Raw genomic sequence first — 27,051 nt, forward strand, 5'->3', positions numbered from 1 at the left:
AGGATCTTGTTTCCCTATACTACCTGGGAAGCTAGAATTGAAAGAAACTTGGATCTTTGTTCTCCATGGGAAACAAAAATTGAAAGAAACTTGCTTCTTTGAGCTTCATGGGAAACAACAATTGAAAGAAACTTGCTTCTTTGAACTTCATGGGAAACAAAAATTGAAAGGAACATGCTTCTTTGAACTTCATGGGAAACAAAAATTGAAAGGAACATGCTTCTTTGAACTTTATGGGAAACAAAAATTGAGAGGAACTTGCTTCTTTGAACTTCATGGGAAACAAAAATTGAAAGAAACTTGCTTCTTTGAACTTTATGGGAAACAAAAATTGAAAGAAACTCCCTTCTTTGAACTTCATGGGAAACAAAAATTGAAAGAAACTCGCTTCTTTGAACTTCATGGGAAACAAAAATTGAAAGAAACTCGCTTCTTTGAACTTCATGGGAAAAAAATTGAAAGAAACTTGCTTCTTTGAACTTCATGGGAAACAAAAATTGAAAGAAACTCGCTTCTTTGAACTTCATGAGAAACAAAAATTGAAAGAAACTTGCTTCTTTGTACTTCATGGGGAAAAATTGAAAGGAACATTCTTCTTTGTGCTTACTAGGCAACAAAAATTGAAAGAAACTTGCTTCTTTGTGCTTCCTGCGAATCGAAACTTGAAAGAAATGTGCTTTATATGCTTCATGGGAAACCAAACTGGAAAATTCTCGTTACGGTTCCTTAGAAGTGAAACTTGATAAAACTTGCCTTTTTGCTTTATAGAGCTGGAACTTGAAAGAAACCTGTTTTCTTGGGCTTCCTAGGAAATGAAACTTGAAAGAAACTTTCTTGTTTGTGCTTCCTTGGAAACAAAAATTGAAAGAAACTTGCTTTTTATGCTTCCTACGTAATGAAACTTGAAAGAAACTTGTTTCTTTTTCCTTCCTACAAAAAGGAAACTTGAAAAAAAAATCCTGAAAGAAATTTGATTCGCTGTGTATACTTAAAACGAAACTTGAAATACTTTGTGCTTCATGGGACATGGAAATCGAAAGAAACTTGCTTATGGAAATCGTAAGAAACTTGCTTGTTTGTGTTTACTGCGAAACAAAACTTGAAAGAAGCTTCTTTATTTGAAGGTCCTTCTAAGTAAACTCGAAAGAAACTTGCTTCTTTGTACTCCATAATAAACGAAACAGGAAAGAGTTATTGCTTTGTACTTAGAAGAGCAATTTGAAAAAAAATTGGGCTTTCAATATTGGAAAAGTATATTTGGAAAACAAAGTTAAATTCAAAACGGAATTTTAACAATAAAAAGCAAAAAAATCATATAAATATTGATTAATCTGGTACATTTGTGGTTTGGGGACATACAAGATGTGGGAATTATTAATTTAAATTTCAATAACGACCTCATGTTGCTTATTTGAATAAAAGTACTTTGGAGATTCTATGAATTTTGGGATTATTTTTTTATGAACACAATACAATAATTTTGAAGTACTGAGTAAAGATTAAAATACTTCACCTTTGACATACACTACTACTGAATAGCAAACGAGAAGCAATTTTATTATTTTTGTGTTCGTGACGCATAAGATTTGAAATCAACAGTTGGAAGTGATATGTACACTTTCTATTGGTTCCATGGAAAATAATAACAAAATAAAGAGTCCAACTTATGGCCCTCGGAAACAACGTGTCGAATTTCAATCCAAGTAAGAGGCTGGAATTTGCAGCCCGTTGTCAGATATTTTTGTCCATCGACCTGACCACGAGGGAAAAAATGACAGAGAGAAAGAGAGGGGGCGGGGGAAGGAGAGATGGTGAGAGAAACAAATTAGTTTGCCATCCATGAATTACGTGGGAACCCATTTGTTCTCCAAAATGAGTGTTTTATGATTTACGGCCACTCTATTCACAGCAGTTGGTGTTCCCCCATTTGTTTGTAACGGTTTCATAATATTAGATTACTCCTAATATCAATAAATGGTGTAAAACTTTCGGAAATATGTTGCAGAGGAGAGGTAATGTAATCTGATCCCTGAACATCTTTTCATTTTACAGAAAGTTAACCTACATGGTCTTCTTACTACTATAAACGATATTATACAGAGTGTCCCACTCGTATCCCACTCGTAAGGGGCCCCGGAAAAAGTGTTATAAAAATCTTAATAATAGAGGATATGAAACCAAATTTGTACATGACATACCTTTATGGTTATGTTGCTGCCAGAGTATTCGGCATGACTGCCTGGATTTCACGGCGGATATTCTCACGCAACTCGTAACTCTTGTACACACACCTTAAAGGTACTGTGTACAAGAAGAAACCACACACCATCGACAAGTTACGTGAGAACATACGCCGTGAAATACAGGCAGTCACGCTGAATACTCTGGCAGCAACATTCACGAACATGTAGCGCCGTGCTGAACTGTGTATACAGGTGGGGGAGGTCACTTCTAGCACTTCTTGTAATGTACCTTCATTTCTCAACCATAAAGGTATGTCATGTACAAATTTGGTTTCATATCCTCTTTTATTAAGATTTTTATAACACTTTTCCAGAGGCCCTTACGAGTGGGACACCCTGTATATGTAGGAGTGGTGTAGTTTTACATAGTTTGCTCCAAGTCATCTTACCGAGCGTCCACTGTTTTCGTGGTGCAGTTGGTAGAGTGTGGGAATGCTACAGAGGAGACCCAGGTTCGAGTACCGGGCGATCAAGGGAAGGAATATTTCCGTCGATTTCACTGCATATGGGACCCTAGATTATGTCCGGACGCTCATCAATAGCTAAATGAGGGTGATCATGGAAGAGACAGCTAAAGGCAGACAGAGCATGATGCTGAGAACATCACTTCCATCATGGTTCAAATGAAGAGTGCGTGGAATCTCCCAACAATACTTTTACTTTACTAGTGTGATCAATTCGATATGACATCTGATATCGTCACCGAATGGGTCCTTGCCTGGACACGGGTATACCTTTCGGAGTGTTCTTCTTCGTCAGTACCCGTCCTCATACCAGCAATTAGCCAACAGTTGCAGAGAAGCAACGTGAAAAATAAGAAATATAATCGAATCTGGAACAATTGAGACTGCGGACAAATGAGATCAAAGAAAAATTGAGAACAATTGCGATCACTTCATTGAAATGATGTTATTGATAGGTTTTATGTGACGTCAGGATGCGCACAGCCTTGCGCATGTTTTCGGCCAATTTTATTTATCGTTTTCAAGGAAGTATCAATTGCGTAGCGTTCGTTACAGCTGTACCAAATGCACGAATGCCTCTGTTATACCGCGTTTGTTACAACCTGTCCCGCTTCCCGCGCTAGCTGATCGCTGGCTTTTCTCCGTGCTGGGGAAAGTCAAAGCCAGGCAGCCAATTAAAATACGCAACGTTGCAACAGTGTCTGCGTAAGCGCCTCTCTTCTGGCTTCCATTCGCTCCTCGCTGCCCAGCAGACGATTTTTTCCTAGTTTCTCATTGGCACCGAAACTGTCGAGCGATCGCTAGCGCGGGAAACGGGACAGGTTCTAATAAACGCGGTATAGTATCTCCCGCCCGCCAGCCCGATTGAATTCCGTATGCTTAATCATAGCTACTCGAAGGTGTAACACACCCATACGACAATGGCAACCAGCTTGTCTGATCTAGGGTGAAAACAAAGTGAAATTCTCATCCCACCCTCTCAAAGACCGGATCATCATCTGTTTGTGAACGAAGGTGAAACTTGGAACTCGTTAACAAGATATAAATAGGAATAACTATTAGAATATGCCCAACTAGAATTAGAAGAAAGGTAACATAGAAATTGACTAGAGGTTTGAAAATTCTGTAAAAAATTGCGAAGAAACATGTCTGGCTTTAACCATGAAAGGAAACTGAACTTTATAAACAATTGACGAAGACTCATCAATCATTGGAGCGCTCACGGAAGATTGATTGATTGATTTGTTGTTCTAAGTCCACTTTATGCACAGAAAGGCTAATCGGGACTGGACCTACAGTTTAAAGTGGAATCCGAACCACTATGTGCTTCCACCGGGTATCGGACCCCTTGATTACAAGGCGGCGACGCTACCACTACGCCATGCAGGAGGCTCCTGCTCACGGAAGGTATTTAATTGCATCTCAACTTAGTACATTTCCTCTAAAGATATATTTCACATGGAAAATGATGCTGAAATGCAAGAAATGCTGCAATGAAATAAATATGCATCAATCAACAAACACCTTAGAGAATAAATAAATAGTATGGAGTTCGCGTTAGACGCGGGGGAGGATCACATCTTCTATATCATAGCAATTGGCCACGAATTCTTTCCCTGATTTGTTGGCAATGTGGTCGCAATTGTCCAGATACCTTTCTTACTATGGCGTTGATTTCAACGTGGGTGGACGGAGATTAATTCCGAGGGTAGGTAATCACAGGTAGCAATTTATCCGTTAATATTGTATCACTTCCCTTCCTGAATTCATTTTTTTGCCCCAGGCAGGTTCGAACCCGGAACCCCCGGCGTCATAACTCGATAGACTAATCTCTTCGCAAAGGGGTCCGCTGAAGCGCTGGAAGTAGCTTCTTAAAAGCATATTACACCAGCGACCTTCAGTGGATCTGAAAACTTCGCCGACACGGAAATCCACAGGATATCGGTTGCAATAACGCAACGTCAGCCTTATACAAAAAGCACCGTTAACGACAGGTCACGAACTGCCTCAACGGCTTTAACGATCAGAAATTTGAATCTCCCTTAAATAGATCAGTAGTGTATATTAGTTGTTTCAAAGTAGTACTTAGTAGGTATCCTCTTTTTTTATCAATTGAATATCACTTTTTGACATATTTTGACAATTTTTTGTCGATGTTTTAACGTTTAGCAATGTTTTTAGTACAATTTTCACTATACTCATTTTTCCCCCACTCGTACTTGGTAGGTATATTATGATCTTACGTGATACAACTTAACCTATCCTTTTTTTACGATTATTTAATTTTTTTTACGATCCTAAGTGATATAACTTAACCTATTATTTTTTTTATTTATGCACTGTTTGAACGTCATCATTTGAGGATCATATTTTGTAGGTATTTTTTTTTATCAATCGAATATAAGTTTTTGACATATTTTGACAATTTTTTGTCGATGTTATAGCATTTAGCGATGTTTTAGTACAAATTTTCACTGCACTCATTTTTTCCATTTATACTTGGTAGGTATATCACGATCTTACGTGATACAACTTAACCTATCTTTTTTTTTTTACGATTTTTTAATTTTTTTTACGATCCTAAGTGATATAACTTAACCTATCATTTTTTTATTTACGCACCGAACTAAGCTACAAGGGACTCTGTTTGTTTTAATATTTTAGTATTATAAGGTTTTCACAAATTTTATATAACCTAAAATGTGTTGGATGTTGATTTTTAGTATGTGACAATTTTTTATGAATTTTAAAACTGCTCCGTGACCCTCTTGTTCTTCACGTCGTAGGCGAAGGACTTCTCTGCAATCAGGATGACACTGCATAGGGTATCCTCGGGCAAGGCATCGTGGAACTCGCAAACACCCACTCTACAAAAATTCTACTATATGATCTTTCACTGGCTAAGCTAACCTACAAATAGGAATTGGCAGCACTGACTTATAAACCCACTGGGTCTTCTTGGCATGTTTTTTCATGATGTGTTGCCAGGCTATTGGGCATCTTGGCGTATACAATATATATATTTTGAGAGGGGGGTTATAGCTTTTTATGCTGTACGAATACTAAAAACTTGACAGTGACAACCAACAGAGTAAATAAACCTACATGCAGAAACTAACAACACTAGTTTCTGACAGTGAATTTGAAATAAAATATTAAACAAAATACATGAGTAAGCACTGTGATTACAAATAATACCAGTGTTATGCCCCCCCAACTCCAACTGGACAACTGGGGAAAATAATTGTACAACAATTTGTACCTAATTGTACAATACTTGTACCTAATTGTACAACATATACACAGACATAAAAAAAAGAGCCTTCCCGTAACTTACTTCATGCACAATTTATATGATTTTACAACTGTGAAAAGAAAGCATATGTGTTCTGTATGCACACATTCATTCTTATTTTTCGAAGTTGAATGGAAGCACATGTTTTTACGCTCTCGTAATACTGACCTTGCCCCAGTGATTTTAAATTGCTTCCATCTGTTTTTTTTTCTGTGTTATTTCCGCATGCACGCAACATTCGCTTTCAATAGTTTAATGAAATACAGAAGGAGTGTTAGTTTAGCAGGTTTTGAGTTTACAATTTATTAAATTAAACAATAATTTATGTAAGAATATACTTGTACTTACCGAACACAAAATAATAAAAAGCACATGTGAATCTTTGCGTGTGTTCATGTTATATGACGACTGAGTAAAAAAATAATGTTGACTCCCCGAAAGATAAAAGTTCCTGGTTCGACATCAGATGCATGCAAATTTTATGTTTTGCTCTCCAAAATCTTGATTTTTATGTTTGTGCTATTTGTCATACAGCAGAGGAGAAGAGGGGAGAGGGGAGGGGAGGGGGTACTATTAGCGCCATCTATTAGCAAACAATAGAAATAAAAAAGTAGGGTCAAACTTTTTCAACACCCAAAAATTTTAAACGTCCTCGTTTAGTAATACGATCAGCAGAAGATGTTTGAAGGAGTACTCTTAGTCGAGAAAGCTAATTGCTAGGGCCCATATATTGCTAAAATGTTCTTTAATTTACATATTTCTCATACCGCCATATGTTGTTCTAGTTGACTTCTTCCAAAAAAATGCTAATTAGCGAGAGTTAATTAAGCAAGGCAAGTAAAAGAAGCAAATAGGACAATATGTGGCGGCGTGGAAATATGTAAAAATTCGACTCGATTCGAATTAAAATTGGGGGATATTTTGCATTTTTTCCTATAATATACAAAACATTTACCGTACATAATTTTTTCTATTTACAACAGTATAAAATAAGAGGAATGTGTGACAATATCCATATTAATTAGGAAAGTATGTTGTATGCTAGGTTAGCTAATTGCGTCTTCTACAGCTTCACTGTATAGAGGAAAGATGGAAAAAGAGAGCTCTACAAAAACTAACGCTCTTAACAATATTGTACGCCCCGTGAAAATTATATATAAATAAGGCATAAGCGTATTATTTGCTTTCATGTCAGATTTTACCGACCTGTGAGCTGTAGTGTTTAGGTGACAAACGACACGCTCAAATATAATACCGTTGACAATATTGTACGCCCCGTGAAAATTATATATAAATAAGGCATAAGCGTATTATCTGCTTTCATGTCAGATTTTCCCGACCTGTGAGCTGTAGTGTTTAGGTGACAAACGACACGCTCAAATATAATACCGTTGACAATATTGTACGCCCCGTGAAAATTATATATAAATAAGGCATAAGCGTATTATCTGCTTTCATGTCAGATTTTCCCGACCTGTGAGCTGTAGTGTTTAGGCGACAAGCGGCTCGCTCAAATATAATACCGTTGACAATATTGTACGCCCCGTGAAAATTATATATAAATAAGGCATAAGCGTATTATCTGCTTTCATGTCAGATTTTCCCGACCTGTGAGCTGTAGTGTTTAGGCGACAAGCGGCCCACTCAAATATAATACCGTTGACAATATTGTACGCCCCGTGAAAATTATATATAAATAAGGCATAAGCGTATTATCTGCTTTCATGTCAGATTTTCCCGACCTGTGAGCTGTAGTGTTTAGGCGACAAGCGACCCGTTTAAATATGATACTGCTGACAATATTGTACGTATATTGTATTGTATAGGAGACTAGAAGCATATAATTTGGCAAAAAAAAAAACCCAAAGTAAGGTCATAGAGAATAGTTAAAAAAAGTAAACAATTATATTTTGCATTGCACAGCATTAGGTATTAAATAACATACCCCCAAAAAATCTCTGCATTATGCGTTCTGAAAAAAATTGCCCCCCTACGTGCCAAATTGCTATGTCAAGTAAACATTTTTAAAAGCACTGTCGTACTTGTGTGCCGGGAAAGCGAATATGTGCAACCAAACTGTGCTCTAAGTGTGGAAAAAATATTTCTATTGCCAACTTCAAGTTGTTTTTTTTGATGCGTATATATATTATTATTTTTTTAACAGAGGAAGAAAGTCCGTGCTTCGGAAAACGCGGTGATGTACGTAGTGATATTTTTCTTCTCCTGCTCAGACTTGTACCAATCTACTGTGTACCGTCTTCTTCCCTGCATTGCCTCGTTTAGTTCGTCCGACCTCTCGTCCAATTTTTCCCCTGCAGCCGAAAGCAGAATGTTGAGATCAGCGCACCTCAGGCCACTGATCTCCCGAAGATGGTCCTTGAGAACCATTTCACAAGGGATGCGAAATTCCGGTGTTGTTTTTGCTATGATTATAAGTTTTTTTACATCCTCACAATCTCCGTTTACTGCGTGTTTAAATATTTTACATAGTAGCTCGGGCGGCAAATCAGTTATACGAGACATGTTGTTATTATTATTATTTTTCATTTTATGTTATTTATATACCCTACCCCAATTTTTGTTTTGTGTTCATGGCGATGGTGGTAGAGTGCCACACACGTAAATTTGCTGTTGCGTAGAAACGAATTTTCGTTTCGTCTCCCTCTCTCTTAGCATCATGTGTTCTACCCTGCTCGATAACCTTCGCTATTGTTGCCACATTGTCATTCCATTCCTGGACACACTCGCGCAAACATCATTGAAAACAATTGAATAGCGCTCCAGCTCGCGGTTCCCACCGTTCGGTAGGGACGCTAATGTGGCAATATAGCACGGTGTAGTGCTTGCTTTTTTTATGCAGTGCATGTTTATTGGCTAGCTAGTAACTAGTGTTGCCAACTGTAATAATGAAGCACTATTTCTGTCATGGAAGGGGAAAAGGCAGGTAAAGTGGCGGTGAGTTTTGTTGGATTGGAAGCACCATATTTTTATTTTATACTAAGTATTTGACCGGTTTGACGTTGTGTGCGTGTATTGCGTGTGTGTATGTAAAAGTGTGTGTTTGCTAATGAACGTTAAATTCCATAATGCCTCCAGTTCTGTCGAAGTTGAAATCAAAAACCTTGCATAGCCAAGCTCGGGAAATTCTAAGCAACGTGCACGAGTTCATGAAGGAGGAAGCCAGTCATGGTGTTAGCATCCCAATAAAGCATTTTGGCAAGAGAGCAGCGAACAGCAGCAACAAATTGTTCATATTTCATAATTTTGGAATTATTCAAAATAAATAAATTATGTAGCTCCAACATCATTTCAACTCTGGCTCCGGCACGTGTTCTTGTAGAAATTGCATAGAGGAGACTGTTATTTTTGCTGCTTAATGCGATACATATTGTTTTCTGTGTTAAAATTGCCATGCTTTGATGGGTGATAAGCCTATTGAAAAACTGTGATCGAGCGAGATATTCTTTTGCGCTGAATAGTATTGAAATAGCATAAGAAGTCTCATTATTTATTTTATATTTTGATGTTTTAGTTAGGAATATATTGATTTTCAATTTTCCGCTGCTACGTAATGACCGGGGGGTCGAAATAGAGCGGCATCTGCCGCCACCTCCCAGGGAGGCAAAATGACTAGTGCCGGCCCTGGTTCATAACAAAAGAAAAAGCCGCGCAGCTTATCGTCTAGTGGCAGTATATGTACTTGTTATTGTTGTGGAAGCCGGCATTTTTTGTAAATGTACAACAAAGGCAACCGACTGTCGCCGATCTCAGAGAGGAAATAATAATACTGCTTCAGGAGGAGTGTTATGGTGCAATTGTAGCGGTTTAATACGTTGGCATGTTATTATCTGCCGTTGCAGTTTCATACCAGTGTATACGGGTTTTGGAAGTGAAAAGTTAGAACGCCACCAGTGCATTCATTAATGCAATGAAAAATAATATATATATTTTTTTATTTTGCTTGAAATCACTCAAATAAGGAATCGTATGAAGAAGTCTTCTTTGCAGCATTTTTGGTAATTTTACTTATGTGTTAGTTCATATTTTGCGAATTTTTTAGTCCATATGTATGTAGCTACACACAAAGTCACTTGTTAGTACATATTAATTCTAGTCCTGGTATAATGCATGACGTTTAAAACTCAACGTTAGATAGACCTGAATTCTCTAATTTTATTGTTGTACGTAACAGCTGTGCATCGGTGCACTGCAGCGATTTTTCTATCTGCTCCATTAACAATACTGCTTTTTTAGTTGTTTCGCGCATCGCACGGCAGAATTATCTGCGCTGGACTCTACCCAGTGCGGCAACCTGTTCACCCAGCGATGCGTTTCTGCTCACGAACTTTTCGAAAGCTGCGTGCTCTAACTTTCTGTCTGCTTCGTGACGTGCATCCAGATCCGTCTGCGTGGTGTTGTAAGCGATGTCGTGATTTTTGCATGCGGCGTCCAACGGATTCACACTCTTGTCCCCTCTCTTCAATCTTTTCTCGAGTTTGGTACCCGGTCCGCAGTACTGGTAGCCAGGTAAATGCATCTCAAAATTAAACTTGTTACCTTTTGAGAACAGGCACCTGTACGTGTTCTCGAAAAGTTTGGAGCAATCCAAATACCAACAACTGATGAAACTGTACGATGGTCTGGACATTGCAACGTTCGCCTCGGAAATAAAACCACTCGACGATTGTCGTGAAAATTCAGTCGTTGTGTTTGACGACGCTATCCTGGAAAATCAAAATGAAATTCGCAACTTTTTCACGCAAGGTCGTCACAAAAAAAATGGATTGCTTCTACCTAGCTCAAACGTTTTCCAAAATTCCAAAAACAGTTAGTACGCGACAACGCTAATTTCATATGTTTGTTTCGTCAAGATCACACCAACCTCAAGCACGCGTACGATGACTACGTAGGCGGAGACATGAACTACAATCAATTTTCGGAACGTTACTGCTCTACTTGCTGGAACGGTGACGATTTCGGATTCGCGACGATCGACATGACGAGGAAACCCAACGACGGAAAATACAGAAACAAAATCAACGACTTTCTAAACGTTGCAACGTTGTGAGAAACGACGTTTATAAATATACGTTTAAACGTTTAAACGTATATTTATAAACGTCGTTTCTCACAACGTTGCAACGTTTAGAAAGTCGTTGATTTTGTTTCTGTATTTTCCGTCGTTGGGTTTCCTCGTCATGTCGATCGTCGCGAATCCGAAATCGTCACCGTTCCAGCAAGTAGAGCAGTAACGTTCCGAAAATTGATTGTAGTTCATGTCTCCGCCTACGTAGTCATCGTACGCGTGCTTGAGGTTGGTGTGATCTTGACGAAACAAACATATGAAATTAGCGTTGTCGCGTACTAACTGTTTTTGGAATTTTGGAAAACGTTTGAGCTAGGTAGAAGCAATCCATTTTTTTTGTGACGACCTTGCGTGAAAAAGTTGCGAATTTCATTTTGATTTTCCAGGATAGCGTCGTCAAACACAACGACTGAATTTTCACGACAATCGTCGAGTGGTTTTATTTCCGAGGCGAACGTTGCAATGTCCAGACCATCGTACAGTTTCATCAGTTGTTGGTATTTGGATTGCTCCAAACTTTTCGAGAACACGTACAGGTGCCTGTTCTCAAAAGGTAACAAGTTTAATTTTGAGATGCATTTACCTGGCTACCAGTACTGCGGACCGGGTACCAAACTCGAGAAAAGATTGAAGAGAGGGGACAAGAGTGTGAATCCGTTGGACGCCGCATGCAAAAATCACGACATCGCTTACAACACCACGCAGACGGATCTGGATGCACGTCACGAAGCAGACAGAAAGTTAGAGCACGCAGCTTTCGAAAAGTTCGTGAGCAGAAACGCATCGCTGGGTGAACAGGTTGCCGCACTGGGTAGAGTCCAGCGCAGATAATTCTGCCGTGCGATGCGCGAAACAACTAAAAAAGCAGTATTGTTAATGGAGCAGATAGAAAAATCGCTGCAGTGCACCGATGCACAGCTGTTACGTACAACAATAAAATTAGAGAATTCAGGTCTATCTAACGTTGAGTTTTAAACGTCATGCATTATACCAGGACTAGAATTAATATGTACTAACAAGTGACTTTGTGTGTAGCTACATACATATGGACTAAAAAATTCGCAAAATATGAACTAACACATAAGTAAAATTACCAAAAATGCTGCAAAGAAGACTTCTTCATACGATTCCTTATTTGAGTGATTTCAAGCAAAATAAAAAAATATATATATTATTTTTCATTGCATTAATGAATGCACTGGTGGCGTTCTAACTTTTCACTTCCAAAACCCGTATACACTGGTATGAAACTGCAACGGCAGATAATAACATGCCAACGTATTAAACCGCTACAATTGCACCATAACACTCCTCCTGAAGCAGTATTATTATTTCCTCTCTGAGATCGGCGACAGTCGGTTGCCTTTGTTGTACATTTACAAAAAATGCCGGCTTCCACAACAATAACAAGTACATATACTGCCACTAGACGATAAGCTGCGCGGCTTTTTCTTTTGTTATGAACCAGGGCCGGCACTAGTCATTTTGCCTCCCTGGGAGGTGGCGGCAGATGCCGCTCTATTTCGACCCCCCGGTCATTACGTAGCAGCGGAAAATTGAAAATCAATATATTCCTAACTAAAACATCAAAATATAAAATAAATAATGAGACTTCTTATGCTATTTCAATACTATTCAGCGCAAAAGAATATCTCGCTCGATCACAGTTTTTCAATAGGCTTATCACCCATCAAAGCATGGCAATTTTAACACAGAAAACAATATGTATCGCATTAAGCAGCAAAAATAACAGTCTCCTCTATGCAATTTCTACAAGAACACGTGCCGGAGCCAGAGTTGAAATGATGTTGGAGCTACATAATTTATTTATTTTGAATAATTCCAAAATTATGAAATATGAACAATTTGTTGCTGCTGTTCGCTGCTCTCTTGCCAAAATGCTTTATTGGGATGCTAACACCATGACTGGCTTCCTCCTTCATGAACTCGTGCACGTTGCTTAGAATTTCCCGAGCTTGGCTATGCAAGGTTTTTGATTTCAACTTCGACAGAACTGGAGGCATTATGGAATTTAACGTTCATTAGCAAACACACACTTTTACATACACACACGCAATACACGCACACAACGTCAAACCGGTCAAATACTTAGTATAAAATAAAAATATGGTGCTTCCAATCCAACAAAACTCACCGCCACTTTACCTGCCTTTTCCCCTTCCATGACAGAAATAGTGCTTCATTATTACAGTTGGCAACACTAGTTACTAGCTAGCCAATAAACATGCACTGCATAAAAAAAGCAAGCACTACACCGTGCTATATTGCCACATTAGCGTCCCTACCGAACGGTGGGAACCGCGAGCTGGAGCGCTATTCAATTGTTTTCAATGATGTTTGCGCGAGTGTGTCCAGGAATGGAATGACAATGTGGCAACAATAGCGAAGGTTATCGAGCAGGGTAGAACACATGATGCTAAGAGAGAGGGAGACGAAACGAAAATTCGTTTCTACGCAACAGCAAATTTACGTGTGTGGCACTCTACCACCATCGCCATGAACACAAAACAAAAATTGGGGTAGGGTATATAAATAACATAGAGTGAAAAATAATAATAATAACAACATGTCTCGTATAACTGATTTGCCGCCCGAGCTACTATGTAAAATATTTAAACACGCAGTAAACGGAGATTGTGAGGATGTAAAAAAACTTATAATCATAGCAAAAACAACACCGGAATTTCGCATCCCTTGTGAAATGGTTCTCAAGGACCATCTTCGGGAGATCAGTGGCCTGAGGTGCGCTGATCTCAACATTCTGCTTTCGGCTGCAGGGGAAAAATTGGACGAGAGGTCGGACGAACTAAACGAGGCAATGCAGGGAAGAAGACGGTACACAGTAGATTGGTACAAGTCTGAGCAGGAGAAGAAAAATATCACTACGTACATCACCGCGTTTTCCGAAGCACGGACTTTCTTCCTCTGTTAAAAAAATAATAATATATATACGCATCAAAAAAAACAACTTGAAGTTGGCAATAGAAATATTTTTTCCACACTTAGAGCACAGTTTGGTTGCACATATTCGCTTTCCCGGCACACAAGTACGACAGTGCTTTTAAAAATGTTTACTTGACATAGCAATTTGGCACGTAGGGGGGCAATTTTTTTCAGAACGCATAATGCAGAGATTTTTTGGGGGTATGTTATTTAATACCTAATGCTGTGCAATGCAAAATATAATTGTTTACTTTTTTTAACTATTCTCTATGACCTTACTTGGTTTTTTTTTTTTTTTTTGCCAAATTATATGCTTCTAGTCTCCTATACAATACAATATACGTACAATATTGTCAGCAGTATCATATTTGAGCGGGTCGCTTGTCGCCTAAACACTACAGCTCACAGGTCGGGAAAATCTGACATGAAAGCAGATAATACGCTTATGCCTTATTTATATATAATTTTCACAGGGCGTACAATATTGTCAACAGTATTATATTTGAGCGAGCCGCTTGTCGCCTAAACACTACAGCTCACAGGTCGGGAAAATCTGACATGAAAGCAGATAATACGCTTATGCCTTATTTATATATAATTTTCACGGGGCGTACAATATTGTCAACGGTATTATATTTGAGCGAGCCGCTTGTCGCCTAAACACTACAGCTCACAGGTCGGTAAAATCTGACATGAAAGCAGATAATACACTTATGCCTTATTTATATATAATTTTCACGGGGCGTACAATATTGTCAACGGTATTATATTTGAGCGTGTCGTTTGTCACCTAAACACTACAGCTCACAGGTCGGTAAAATCTGACATGAAAGCAGATAATACGCTTATGCCTTATTTATATATAATTTTCACGGGGCGTACAATATTGTTAAGAGCGTTAGTTTTTGTAGAGCTCTCTTTTTCCATCTTTCCTCTATACAGTGAAGCTGTAGAAGACGCAATTAGCTAACCTAGCATACAACATACTTTCCTAATTAATATGGATATTGTCACACATTCCTCTTATTTTATACTGTTGTAAATAGAAAAAATTATGTACGGTAAATGTTTTGTATATTATAGGAAAAAATGCAAAATATCCCCCAATTTTAATTCGAATCGAGTCGAATTTTTACATATTTCCACGCCGCCACATATTGTCCTATTTGCTTCTTTTACTTGCCTTGCTTAATTAACTCTCGCTAATTAGCATTTTTTTGGAAGAAGTCAACTAGAACAACATATGGCGGTATGAGAAATATGTAAATTAAAGAACATTTTAGCAATATATGGGCCCTAGCAATTAGCTTTCTCGACTAAGAGTACTCCTTCAAACATCTTCTGCTGATCGTATTACTAAACGAGGACGTTTAAAATTTTTGGGTGTTGAAAAAGTTTGACCCTACTTTTTTATTTCTATTGTTTGCTAATAGATGGCGCTAATAGTACCCCCTCCCCTCCCCTCTCCCCTCTTCTCCTCTGCTGTATGACAAATAGCACAAACATAAAAATCAAGATTTTGGAGAGCAAAACATAAAATTTGCATGCATCTGATGTCGAACCAGGAACTTTTATCTTTCGGGGAGTCAACATTATTTTTTTACTCAGTCGTCATATAACATGAACACACGCAAAGATTCACATGTGCTTTTTATTATTTTGTGTTCGGTAAGTACAAGTATATTCTTACATAAATTATTGTTTAATTTAATAAATTGTAAACTCAAAACCTGCTAAACTAACACTCCTTCTGTATTTCATTAAACTATTGAAAGCGAATGTTGCGTGCATGCGGAAATAACACAGAAAAAAAAACGGATGGAAGCAATTTAAAATCACTGGGGCAAGGTCAGTATTACGAGAGCGTAAAAACATGTGCTTCCATTCAACTTCGAAAAATAAGAATGAATGTGTGCATACAGAACACATATGCTTTCTTTTCACAGTTGTAAAATCATATAAATTGTGCATGAAGTAAGTTACGGGAAGGCTCTTTTTTTTATGTCTGTGTATATGTTGTACAATTAGGTACAAGTATTGTACAATTAGGTACAAATTGTTGTACAATTATATTCCCCAGTTGTCCAGTTGGAGTTGGGGGGGCATAACACTGGTATTATTTGTAATCACAGTGCTTACTCATGTATTTTGTTTAATATTTTATTTCAAATTCACTGTCAGAAACTAGTGTTGTTAGTTTCTGCATGTAGGTTTATTTACTCTGTTGGTTGTCACTGTCAAGTTTTTAGTATTCGTACAGCATAAAAAGCTATAACCCCCCTCTCAAAATATATACATTGTATACGCCAAGATGCCCAATAGCCTGGCAACACATCATGAAAAAACATGCCAAGAAGACCCGGTGGTTTTATAAGTCAGTGCTGCCAATTCCTATTTGTAGGTTAGCTTAGCCAGTGAAAGATCATATAGTAGAATTTTTGTAGAGTGGGTGTTTGCGAGTTCCACGATGCCTTGCCCGAGGATACCCTATGCAGTGTCATCCTAATTGCAGAGAAGTCCTTCGCCTACGACGTGAAGAACGAGAGGGTCACAGAGCAGTTTTAAAATTCATAAAAAATTGCCACATACTAAAAATCAACATCCAACACATTTTAGGTTATATAAAATTTGTGAAAACCTTATAATACTGAAATATTAAAACAAACAGAGTCCCTTGTAGGTTAGTTCGGTGCGTAAATAAAAAAATAATAGGTTAAGTTATATCACTTAGGATCGTAAAAAAAATTAAAAAATCGTAAAAAAAAAAAAATAGGTTAAGTTGTATCACGTAAGATCGTGATATACCTACCAAGTATAAATAGAAAAAAATAAGTGCAGTAAAAATTTGTACTAAAACATCGCTAAACGCTATAACATCGACAAAAAATTGTCAAAATATGTCAAAAACTTATATTCGATTGATAAAAAAAAAATACCTACAAAATATGATCCTCAAATGATGACGTTCAAACAGTGCATAAATAAAAAAAAATGATAGGTTAAGTTATATCACTTAGGATCGTAAAAAAAATTAAATAATCGTAAAAAAAGGATAGGTTAAGTTGTATCACGTAAGATCATAATATACCTACCAAGTACGAGTGGGGGAAAAATGAGTATAGTGAAAATTGTACTAAAAACATTGCTAAACGCTAAAACATCGACAAAAAATTGTCAAAATATGTCAAAAAGTGATATTCAATTGATAAAAAAAGAGGATACCTACTAAGTACTACTTTGAAACAACTAATATACACTACTTAGATCGAGAGACCATTTCTCAGCCCGAGTTGTAATCAGAAAGTTATCGCGTCTTCAATTAATAATCTGATTAACGAGCGATACGTAAGGAGTTACAGCGGGAGTTGCGCTCTCGAAAGAAGTTTCATTTCAGAACTGTGCCTTGTCTACTAAATCAACGAGACGAACATCTCTACAAGACACCAGAGGTAAACGAACATTCCTTTATTCCTTTTCTACGTATTATTCTCATGACCTTGCCAGACCAGTCAACCGAAGTGTTAAAATCGAATTTTTAAGTGTTCTCCTTATTTCACAGGGGCGAGGCCCCTTTGCTTGTTTACGTGTTACCTTTATTTCTCACAGGTGTTACCCAAGCCATAAATGTACGTACCTCTCCCGCAAGCGAGTAGCTTTAGGCTGGCATAGCCTAGGTTCGATCCCAACAACCCGATACGATATAGATGCATAAGCGGCTATGAAGCTCGCTCAGCCGGTATCTGAAGAAACCCGGAGCACAGTACTGATATTACCTACATCGTGGCTTAGATCGAGAACGTGAGAACCTCTATTTCCAACTTTACTTGGGTGTAAGGGTGGTGACCGTTTCTAGAGACACACACATGTCAATCTATCTTCCACATAGTACATCCTGGACTGCGTTTTGCAGACCAACGAGGTGACGCCAGGACCTGCAGCCCTTGTGTTGTACGCAATATGTTTGTGCTTGTCCCTTCATTCATCTTATAAACATTCATTCTCATATTCGCGAAGCGAAATAAATTGAATCAATCAATACAAGTTTACTTTCATTGTATTTGATTGATTAATTTTGTTATATTTTACTTCGCTTTTTTACCACTTTTGGCTAATCATGGCCGAGATTCGAATCCTAGCGTCGTAGCGCCTTGTGCTAACCACTCCGACTCAGAGGTCGGCTAACTTTCCTTGTGTACAACTGTATTGAGAAATTACAACGACGAGAAATTTCGCTCCATCTCACCACAGGCTCCCATTCCCCGGAAGAAGAAAAGGACCCTCATTCCTTGCCGGAGTCCACGAGGGCCATGGTCCGCTGCAGATGCAATCTCGATGCTCAACAGAGCGCGGGGAAGATTTGAAGACATCGCAGCTTATAAACGAACCGGCAGAGGGAGTTTTAAAATATGTGACTTCAAGCTCCATAAAACTTAATTTTTGGACGTTTGACCCAGTGTCAGAAGATTTGGGAGAATTCTCCAAGAAGTTTCTTTCTCAAACTTTCTCTCCCTTCGCCGTTTCCTCCTTCGTCCGTTTTTTGTCTTCCCAGAATGATCGTTCCGACATTGCGTCTCGACGTTCGAAGCTATTGGGAAGGGTATAAATATTAATTGATGGCTGTGTTCTTTGGTGGTTGTGTTTGGAGAGCGGGCGTCAGAAATATCATAAATCCCAGTGACTGTTGAGAGGGATATTATTGGAGACAGTACTGGAGATTTTCAAGACATGTTCACATCTTTACGACATAGCTACACAATAATCAAATCCAGACTTGTTTTGTATTAGTGTCTATGCTGTGAACAGGAGGAGAGGTACCATGCTCGATTCAGGTGCGAGCTAATAACTTCGTGAGGACAATTGGGGAGCTACATACTTGAAAAGAAGTTGCAGAGCTCCTGTCTAGAAAAAAAGAACAGGGGTCCCCCGAAAAGAGTCCGACTCCATCCGCATACTTTCAGGTGTATGCGCTTATATCCCGTTACAACAAACGTTAGTTCTGCGAAATTTAACGCTTCCCTTGTTCTTTCTATTGCACTTTGTTGTTGTTGTTGGGATGCACACATACACACAAATAGAGGGGGAAGAAAAGAGACGGAAGAAATGAGGTAGAAAAAGAAAGAGAAGAAAGAGAGAAATAAAAGAAAATGAAAAAGATAGAGCGAAAGAAATACAACGAAAATTAAAATTAGAGGAAAAGAAAAGAGACACAAAGAAAAGAAAGAGATAGAGAGAAAGACAGAGATATAACGAAAATAAAAATTTAGAGGAAAATAAGAGAAAAATAGACAGAAAGAAAAGAAAGAGACAGAACAAAGAGAGAGCGAGAGAGAGAGAAGGAAAAGAGACAGAAAGAGATGAAGAGAGAAAACGATAGAAAAGAAAAATACAGAAAAAAGAAACGAAAGAAAAGGAGAGAGAAAGAATATACATACAGATATAAATGGATAAATAGAAAGAAATAAAGAAAGAATAATGGAAATAGATAAAGGAACAGCGAGAAGACAAAAGAATAAAGAAACAGAAAGTAATGAACAGATAGAGAGAATGAAAGAGGAAATAGATAAAAGCAGAAGATATGAAAGAAAAAGGAAGGAAGAAAAAGAAGGAACAAACCGTGAAAGAGAAACAATACGGGGTGGGAAATAACCTTTTGCTAGGGGTCCACAGTAAAAAGTAACAACAATTAAGAAATTGTGGTAATATCAAATGTTTACTACGACAATTGTGGTTACAAAAACAAAATTAAAAGTTAGTATGTCCGCCGTTTGCTTCTCTCACAGCACGAAGATGATCAGGGTAGGGGCTCAGAAGATTCGCAAACAAGTCCGTATTCCATTCCATGTCACGGAGGACTTGTTCCAGATGTGCAAGGAATGTTGGCCGGGAATAGCGGTCCGGTCCGCGTTCCACTATCATCAAGGACTCAACTGCGTTCTTCAGAATAGCCCCAAAGTGCTCCGCTGCATTCAGGTCCGGTGATGCCCCCGGCCATTCAGAACTGCTGAAGAAGTCAATTGCCACTTCGCCGAAGAAGGTCTTGGTTTTATCATTTGCCTTGAAGCAAGGTGCTTTGTCGTGAACTAACTTTTAATTTTGTTTTTGTAACCACAATTAACGTAGTAAACATTTGGTATTACCATAATTTCTTAATTGTTGTTACTTTTTCCTGCAGACCCCTAGCAAAAGGTTATTTCCCACCCTGTATATATATATATATATATATATATATATATATATATATATATATATATATATATATATATATATATATATATATATATATATAGAGAGAGAGAGAGAGAGAGAGAGAGAGAGAGAGATAGGAAAGAAAAATTGATTGATTTCCTTTATTTCACTTGGCTTATTGTGCCACTTTTGGCTAATTTGCAAAGATGAGGGTAAGTGGTGACATGATGAAATTGATGAATGCACACTCACAAACATCCATGCCTAGGGCGGGATTCGAACCCGGAACCCCTGGCACCGTAGCACGATGCTAACCACTCCGTCACTGGGGCCGGCAGGAAAGAAAGAGAAAAAATGTTAGTGCCCATGAATACCGAAGCAAACTCTATCTTAAAACATTTCGTTCACCCCTGACCCCACCCCGACCTAATTCTCTTTGACACCAAGTGTTCGTAGCGTCGAAAGGAACACTCCAACAGGAAAATTGCTACCTTTCAAAAGCGTATAATATTCGTCGTCGCCGTACGACGGCACCCCCATACATATAACAACAAGCAACCCCAGGTTCCTTGGCAAATCACGCCTCCCATAATTAATGGATCTATGCATTCGAATCTGAATTTGAACGCCTGATTAAGCCTAAGGTGGGCAACGAGCTCGAAATTGGCGAAGCTCGACTTCGAGGCTGTCAGGATACTGAGTGATGGATTGCTGCAAAATCTCCACAATCCTTCTGCCTCCAGTCGGTCTGTGATTAATGTGGGGAACCGGGGAGGGGTTGGAGGGGGAGGTTTCTTGCGAGCAGCAAGGTTCGGTTCTTCCGCCGGGACGTTATTAATTGCTTCCAGCAATAATCTCGCGCGAAATAATCGTCCCGTCGCCATAATGGTCTTTTTCTCCACGAGCAGCGAACCAAGGTACTGTCGATTCAAAAGCCATTATGGCTATGCTTCAATTCAGTGTTGCAGACGGTGCAAATAATATTATTTGGTGCCAAAACAGTAACTAACCAGGTAGTTACAACAACAGGCAATAAAATGCAAGAAATAAACATTAACAAAAACAGATTGAAACGTGTGCTAAATGACTAATATCAGGACACACATACACACACCCACACATTATATATATATATATACACACACACACACACACACTGAAAACGATGACAAATTAAAGAGGTATTTAACACTGTAGCAAACATGTATATTGCAGATAAAAAGATACTCATCAGAAAAGATTAAAAAATAATGTACGAAACAGAAAAACAGGATTGAGTGATTGATTGTTTCAAGTCTACTTTATACACAGAAAGGCTAAACGGGACTGGACCTTCAGTTTAAAGTGCGATCCGAACCACTGTGCCTCCACCGGGTATCGAACCCCTATGCGTTAAAGGCACAATAAATTAAATTTAAAAAATATGTACCTACTGAAAAAAGAATACATTAGCAAGGGCGACTGCAGAGTGGGGTCTGTAGGGCGCTTGCCTAACATGAGATAGCAGGAAAAAATTAATATAATTCGAGTGGTGAGATTGTAGAGTGAAAACATGGATGAGGGGTGCCATGAAAAACAGTAAATTAAGTGGTCTCTGTTCGATATATGTGCATCGTGAAAAAGCCAACAGAACAAAGATCTGTTCGTGATAGATGTTTATGGAAAGGAAGAGCAAGTCGAATACAGTTTCTATTTAAACAGTGGACTCAAGTCTGAACTTGGCAACAACGACAAGGTATTTTCAGTTCATTTTCGACTTCATGATTTGTATAAACGTAATAATAATAAAAAAGGTAAAATATCAGTTTTTATGATTGAAAGACAAGATATGAAATCTTACTCTGCCCCCTGGTACTCGACGTAGAAATTCCTGCTGAGGGGGGGGGGGGGGGTATCCCCAGCATGCTTGTATTGCATGGGTCGAAATGAAGAAAATGCAGTCAGTGGGGAATGCTTATGCAAATTATTCTAGTGGAGGTACTTTAAGATATTTTCATAATTGATAGAAATGCGCAACAGAATAGCGAAAATATATACTAGAATATAAAAAATATGTTGAAAAAGAAGGAAACTATGCATTAGAAATAGGAAAATGGGTGTAGCTCTACCAAGATGAGAAAACCCTCTGTCTGTGTCGCTGAATTTTCAACTCTAAGTGAGCGAAAGGCAGTGGCGTGCCAAAGGGATGGGGGTTGGTGGGGGTCACGAACCTCCTCTTTGGCCCAGTATTCCAAATTAAAAAAGAACGTCAATGCCAGAAAAAGATGGCATAATAAAGGATGACTACTAAAAAAATTATACGTAACCCTCCTTTCAAAAATCTTTGACACCCCACTGGCAAAGGGGGTGGGTAGGCGACGCAATCAGCGGTATCGTCAAAATATGTGCCAAAGTCAGCATTACAAGGGAATCATGTTCTTATCCTCCGTCTCAACATTATAATGATTTGTGTTACTTACTTGGGGTAGAGCCTCGGGTGACCAATCATAACGTAGCGGTTGATGGTGATTGCGAGGACGTTGAAGAGGGAGACAGCCACCAGCAGGTATCGCAGGAGAGGGAAGAGCTTGCAGAGGAACTCCCCGTGGGTCCAGGCTCTCTTGCTGAACACGGATGCTGCGAGAGGAAGATTGAAGCAGCACAGCATCAGATCGGAGACGCTCAGGTTGATGATGAAAACGGCCGTCGCATTTCGCACCTGAAAAGAGAGCAAAGTAGGATTGCTTGTCAGTTTAAATCTAATTTATTGTTGCACACCTGAAACAAGACAGGTTAGAACATGCTTTTCTTTCAAAGTTTAAACCTTGCATTAATCGCATCCAAAACAAGTCAAAACAGTATGGTAGAGGGAAGTTTAAATATACAAATGTATAGCGTGTGAATCCAAGTATTTCATTTAATTTAAATTGTAAATAGAAAAAAAAATACAAGTGTCGACGAAGTATGAATTGTGTTATTTTACTTGTTTTTTTCTGGCACTTTTGGCTAATCGCGAGGAGGCGGATGAACGTTAGATGAAGGGACAATGACAAACATATATGGACGACACAACACAATTGTACTGGCTGCAGGTCTAAGCGCCAGAGCCTCGGTAGTCTGCAAAATTCAGTCTTAGATGTGTTCACAATGTATACACTCTGTCCCAGCTAACTGTGGAGCAGGCAAGTCTCTGCGCAAGTAGTGACGCGAGACGGCTCCACCAATGAACACGTGAGAGGAACGGAACTGCGTGGAGTTGAGGAAAGCGACTGCTTTCCAGCAGCGTATACTGCTTCGTTCTGGCCACTCAATTTCCCTCCCTCGCTTAACTGCTCCACAGTTAGCTGAGACAGGGTATAAGAGATGTTGACATTTGGGTGTATTCTGAAAGGATAACCCATTACACCCTGTTTTGTTTTCAACATATATCATGTTATATTTCTTAGCTACAATGTTTCCTCTTCAATAACGGTATAGAACTTATATTCTCTTAACATTTCCATTTCCCATTTCCATTCATGTATCCTTCTATTCCTTAAACCTCCATGGCGGAGTGTCACGGATTCGAATCTCAGCCTGGTCATGGGTGCCCTTTGTGAGCGTCCTTTCATCAATTTCATCATAACATCACTCATCCTCATCGTCGCGATTAACCAGAAGTGGCAGAAAAGCGACGTTAAATAACAAAATTAAAATCAACCCTTTTATTCCCACATTATTTTCTTCTCTTTTATCGTTTACACTTTTGATTTTCTCCTTCATATGCTTTCTTCACCTCCTTCTTCTCCACCACATTATTTTCAGGATTCATATCAAAGTACAACACTCCATTCTAGCCGGCAACCCGAAGAGAACTAACAGTATTTTCAAAGGAAAGCTGTTTCGATTATCGAAATACCAAATGGCACAACATATTCGCAGATTCGTTCAAGATCTGGAGACAAAAATCTCACTTCAAGCATTGGAATAAAGATGAGGACACGGCATAAAAATAGGGAAAAGGTCCAATCCTTAATCCTTGTCACCCTGGCAACGTCACTCTGTTCGCTTTGAATATTGACAGTGCGTGAAAACGCTCAATAGAAACGCAATTTGATCCCGGCGAACCAATCGGAGGGCAGGGAAGTTTGAAATGGTTCTCTCGCCAGCTAAGCCAAGATGGGACGGAAAGCAGCGGATGATGTGGAAAGCACTGCAGCTTAAGAAATTGGTAAACTTTGGGGGAACAAGGAAATGAGAATTGGAAAAGGGGGGGAGAACGCTATTTTGTACAGCATGAAAGTTACTCCCATGACGATCGTGGGTGTTTCGGAAAGTAAGGTGACAAACTAGGCTAGCATGAAATGCTAATGTTTCCATAAGTGTACCTAGCAATTAATCTCTGAAAAATCCTTTACTGTGAAGCAGGGCCGGCATGGAACAAATAATGTGCGTGGGCTGTAACAAAAATTGTTCGGAAGAATTGAAGGGTTCTTAGTTTCCTGACGTTCCTGTTTCCTATGTTTCTATATATCTTCCTTCCCTTTTCTGCCTCTTATGGCTAATCGCGAAGATTAGTGATTTTATGAAATTGATGAAGAGATACTCACAAAGAACACCCATGAGATATGGGTGGTTTTTCAACTTCTTTGCGTGTAATGTGTAAATTCAGTGTATTTCATGCGTAAGTCTCTGGCAATGCTGCTCTCTCCTCTCCTTATCGCACGTAAGTCAAACACCTTCTCGGTCAAGCGCAGTATTCGTCATATGACGTCAGGTTAAATGCTTCCGTTAGGCTAAACGTAGTGTATTTATGCTAACAAGCCTAACCTATTCACGAAAGCATTCCGCGCTTACGTCAGAAGATGAAATACGGCGCTTGACCGAGATGTTTGACTTACGTGCGATGAGTCTTACCCCTTCTTACGCTAGTGTAATCTTGTTCGCCCTCTATTCCACGCGTGTATAGGAGAGCGCTCTTTTACAATTAAGACTTGTTACCCAGGCCTGCTGCACAGTTTCCAATCAGCAGCCTTGTTTCTTTTATCCAATATGGCACCACAGCAACGAGTATAGAAACATTGTTGCAAATACTGAAAGTCAGTACTGCATCTTGAACGTCACTGATATAGTAAAAGCACTTTCAAAAGTCACACTTACGAGACCGGATGGATTAAAATTTGTAACTGCCAGTTCAGGCCTGTAGGGTAGATGTTCAAGAACCATATTTACCTAACCATTAGAAATATATTTATATAAATTGCTAGAACGATGGTTAAGTGCATTTTAAACTCAGATAAGTTAATCGGGACTAGATGTACAGTTTAAAGTGGTATCCAAAGCATTGTAAAGTGTGTCTCACCCGGGGTACGAACATGGGACACTTTGATATCAATGTGACAGCGTTACCATTTAAGTAAGTACTAGAAAAAAATAATAATAGAAAAACACACATTAATTAAAGTAAGCTCTTTCTTTCTTCAAACTTCGTTTTAAAAACTTACAGCTTTACATGAACAACCGTTTCTTCTCCAAAGCTTACTATCGGTATTCTAAATCGTCGAGGTTCTTTTGTTGTTCAGTTCCTTTGTTGAACCTTATTCACTTTTTACAATATGGAAGCTGAAGTCATTGTTGACAAAACCCAAGCGGCTATGTGGTTCTCGTGCACGTCACCAGATGCCACCCGCTACCAACAAATAGAAATGCTGGCGTTTAAAGAGCGCCAGATTGGAAGAAAGAGCAAGGGGGGGAAGAGGAATTAAAACTTTGATTGACGCCGAGGCTTGTGTCTGGTGACACTCACTTGTCCTCGTCTACTTTGTCCAGAGCCAAAATCCTTTTCCCCCAACGCTCGGGGGGGAAATGTAATTTTCCTCTGTCGACGGACACAAAGAAGAGGGAAGACTCCGAACTGGGTTTTTCTTTAATTGAAAAAATTTGAAAAGCTGTGTTTCGACACCGATTCCCTCTGAATTGCTTTGAATGTCGCGTGTAATTTCACCCCCTTAGCGAGGCGTACATGAAGATTTACAGGCTTGAAATTTTCAGCTGTAAATTTGCGTCATGTTACATGAGACATCTCTTCTACCTCCCTCTCTGTTCGTTTCTAAGAGGTAATTTTAGGGGGTGTGGGGGCTGTCCCCCCACACAAATGTAAAAAATCATGTAACATTGACAAAAACCATGGATTATTGTAATTTATGTACTTATGTATTTATGTAATTGTTTGTGATGTACTTATGTAGTTTAAATTCAAACTTGCAGACCTTCAGACTGCGAGAACAGCCCCTATTTGGAAGTGCACCGCAGAGCCAGCAACCCTTAAGGAGGCTGGAATGCTAATATGTTCTTTGTTTACTTCATGCATGTAATTCTATGTTGTATTCTTTATTATAATTTTAAATTTGTATACTAAAGAAATGAAACAAAAAAGCATCGGATAACAAAAGAGAACAAAATGCAAACTGACGTCCTAGCGCATCATATCACAAGCTAGGGCAATAAGTGCATACCACTGAATGTATCTAATGACATCATCAGTTAAAAGAAATCCCCAAAGGTGAATAAAATCAATCAATCGCACACTTTTAGCTACTTTTGCCTCCACACTAAATTCAACCTTATCTACAAAGGGAAGTGAACTGTCCTTGCCCCCAGTTTTCGAACCCAATCGCCGCCACTGGGCCCAGTAATAGTCTTATAAAGATACCAATACCACAACAGAGTTGAAATATAAGAAACAGAAGCAGAATGAGAGGAAGTAGAGATGGTCAGATCCTGGATTTCAGAAATCTTGATGTTTTTTTACCCATAATCCATTTTATTATCCGTGGTCCCGAGTTTGATACCCGG

The 27,051-nt window shown here is 38.8% G+C and overlaps 1 protein-coding gene across 1 annotated transcript in view; it reads right to left on the bottom strand.

Moving 5' to 3' along the window:
- The window catches only part of LOC145978949 (G-protein coupled receptor moody), a 379,306-nt gene that overhangs the window by 57,271 nt on the left and 294,984 nt on the right, over positions 1-27,051 (bottom strand). The window contains exon 2 of the mRNA XM_083111957.1: positions 22,698-22,936. Coding sequence (XP_082968083.1) covers positions 22,698-22,936 — 239 coding nt within the window. The remainder of the gene's footprint in view (positions 1-22,697; positions 22,937-27,051) is intronic.

Source organism: Lepisma saccharinum, chromosome 25 (assembly GCF_977018435.1).
Source record: "Lepisma saccharinum chromosome 25, izLepSacc3.1, whole genome shotgun sequence".
NCBI lineage: Eukaryota > Metazoa > Arthropoda > Insecta > Zygentoma > Lepismatidae > Lepisma > Lepisma saccharinum.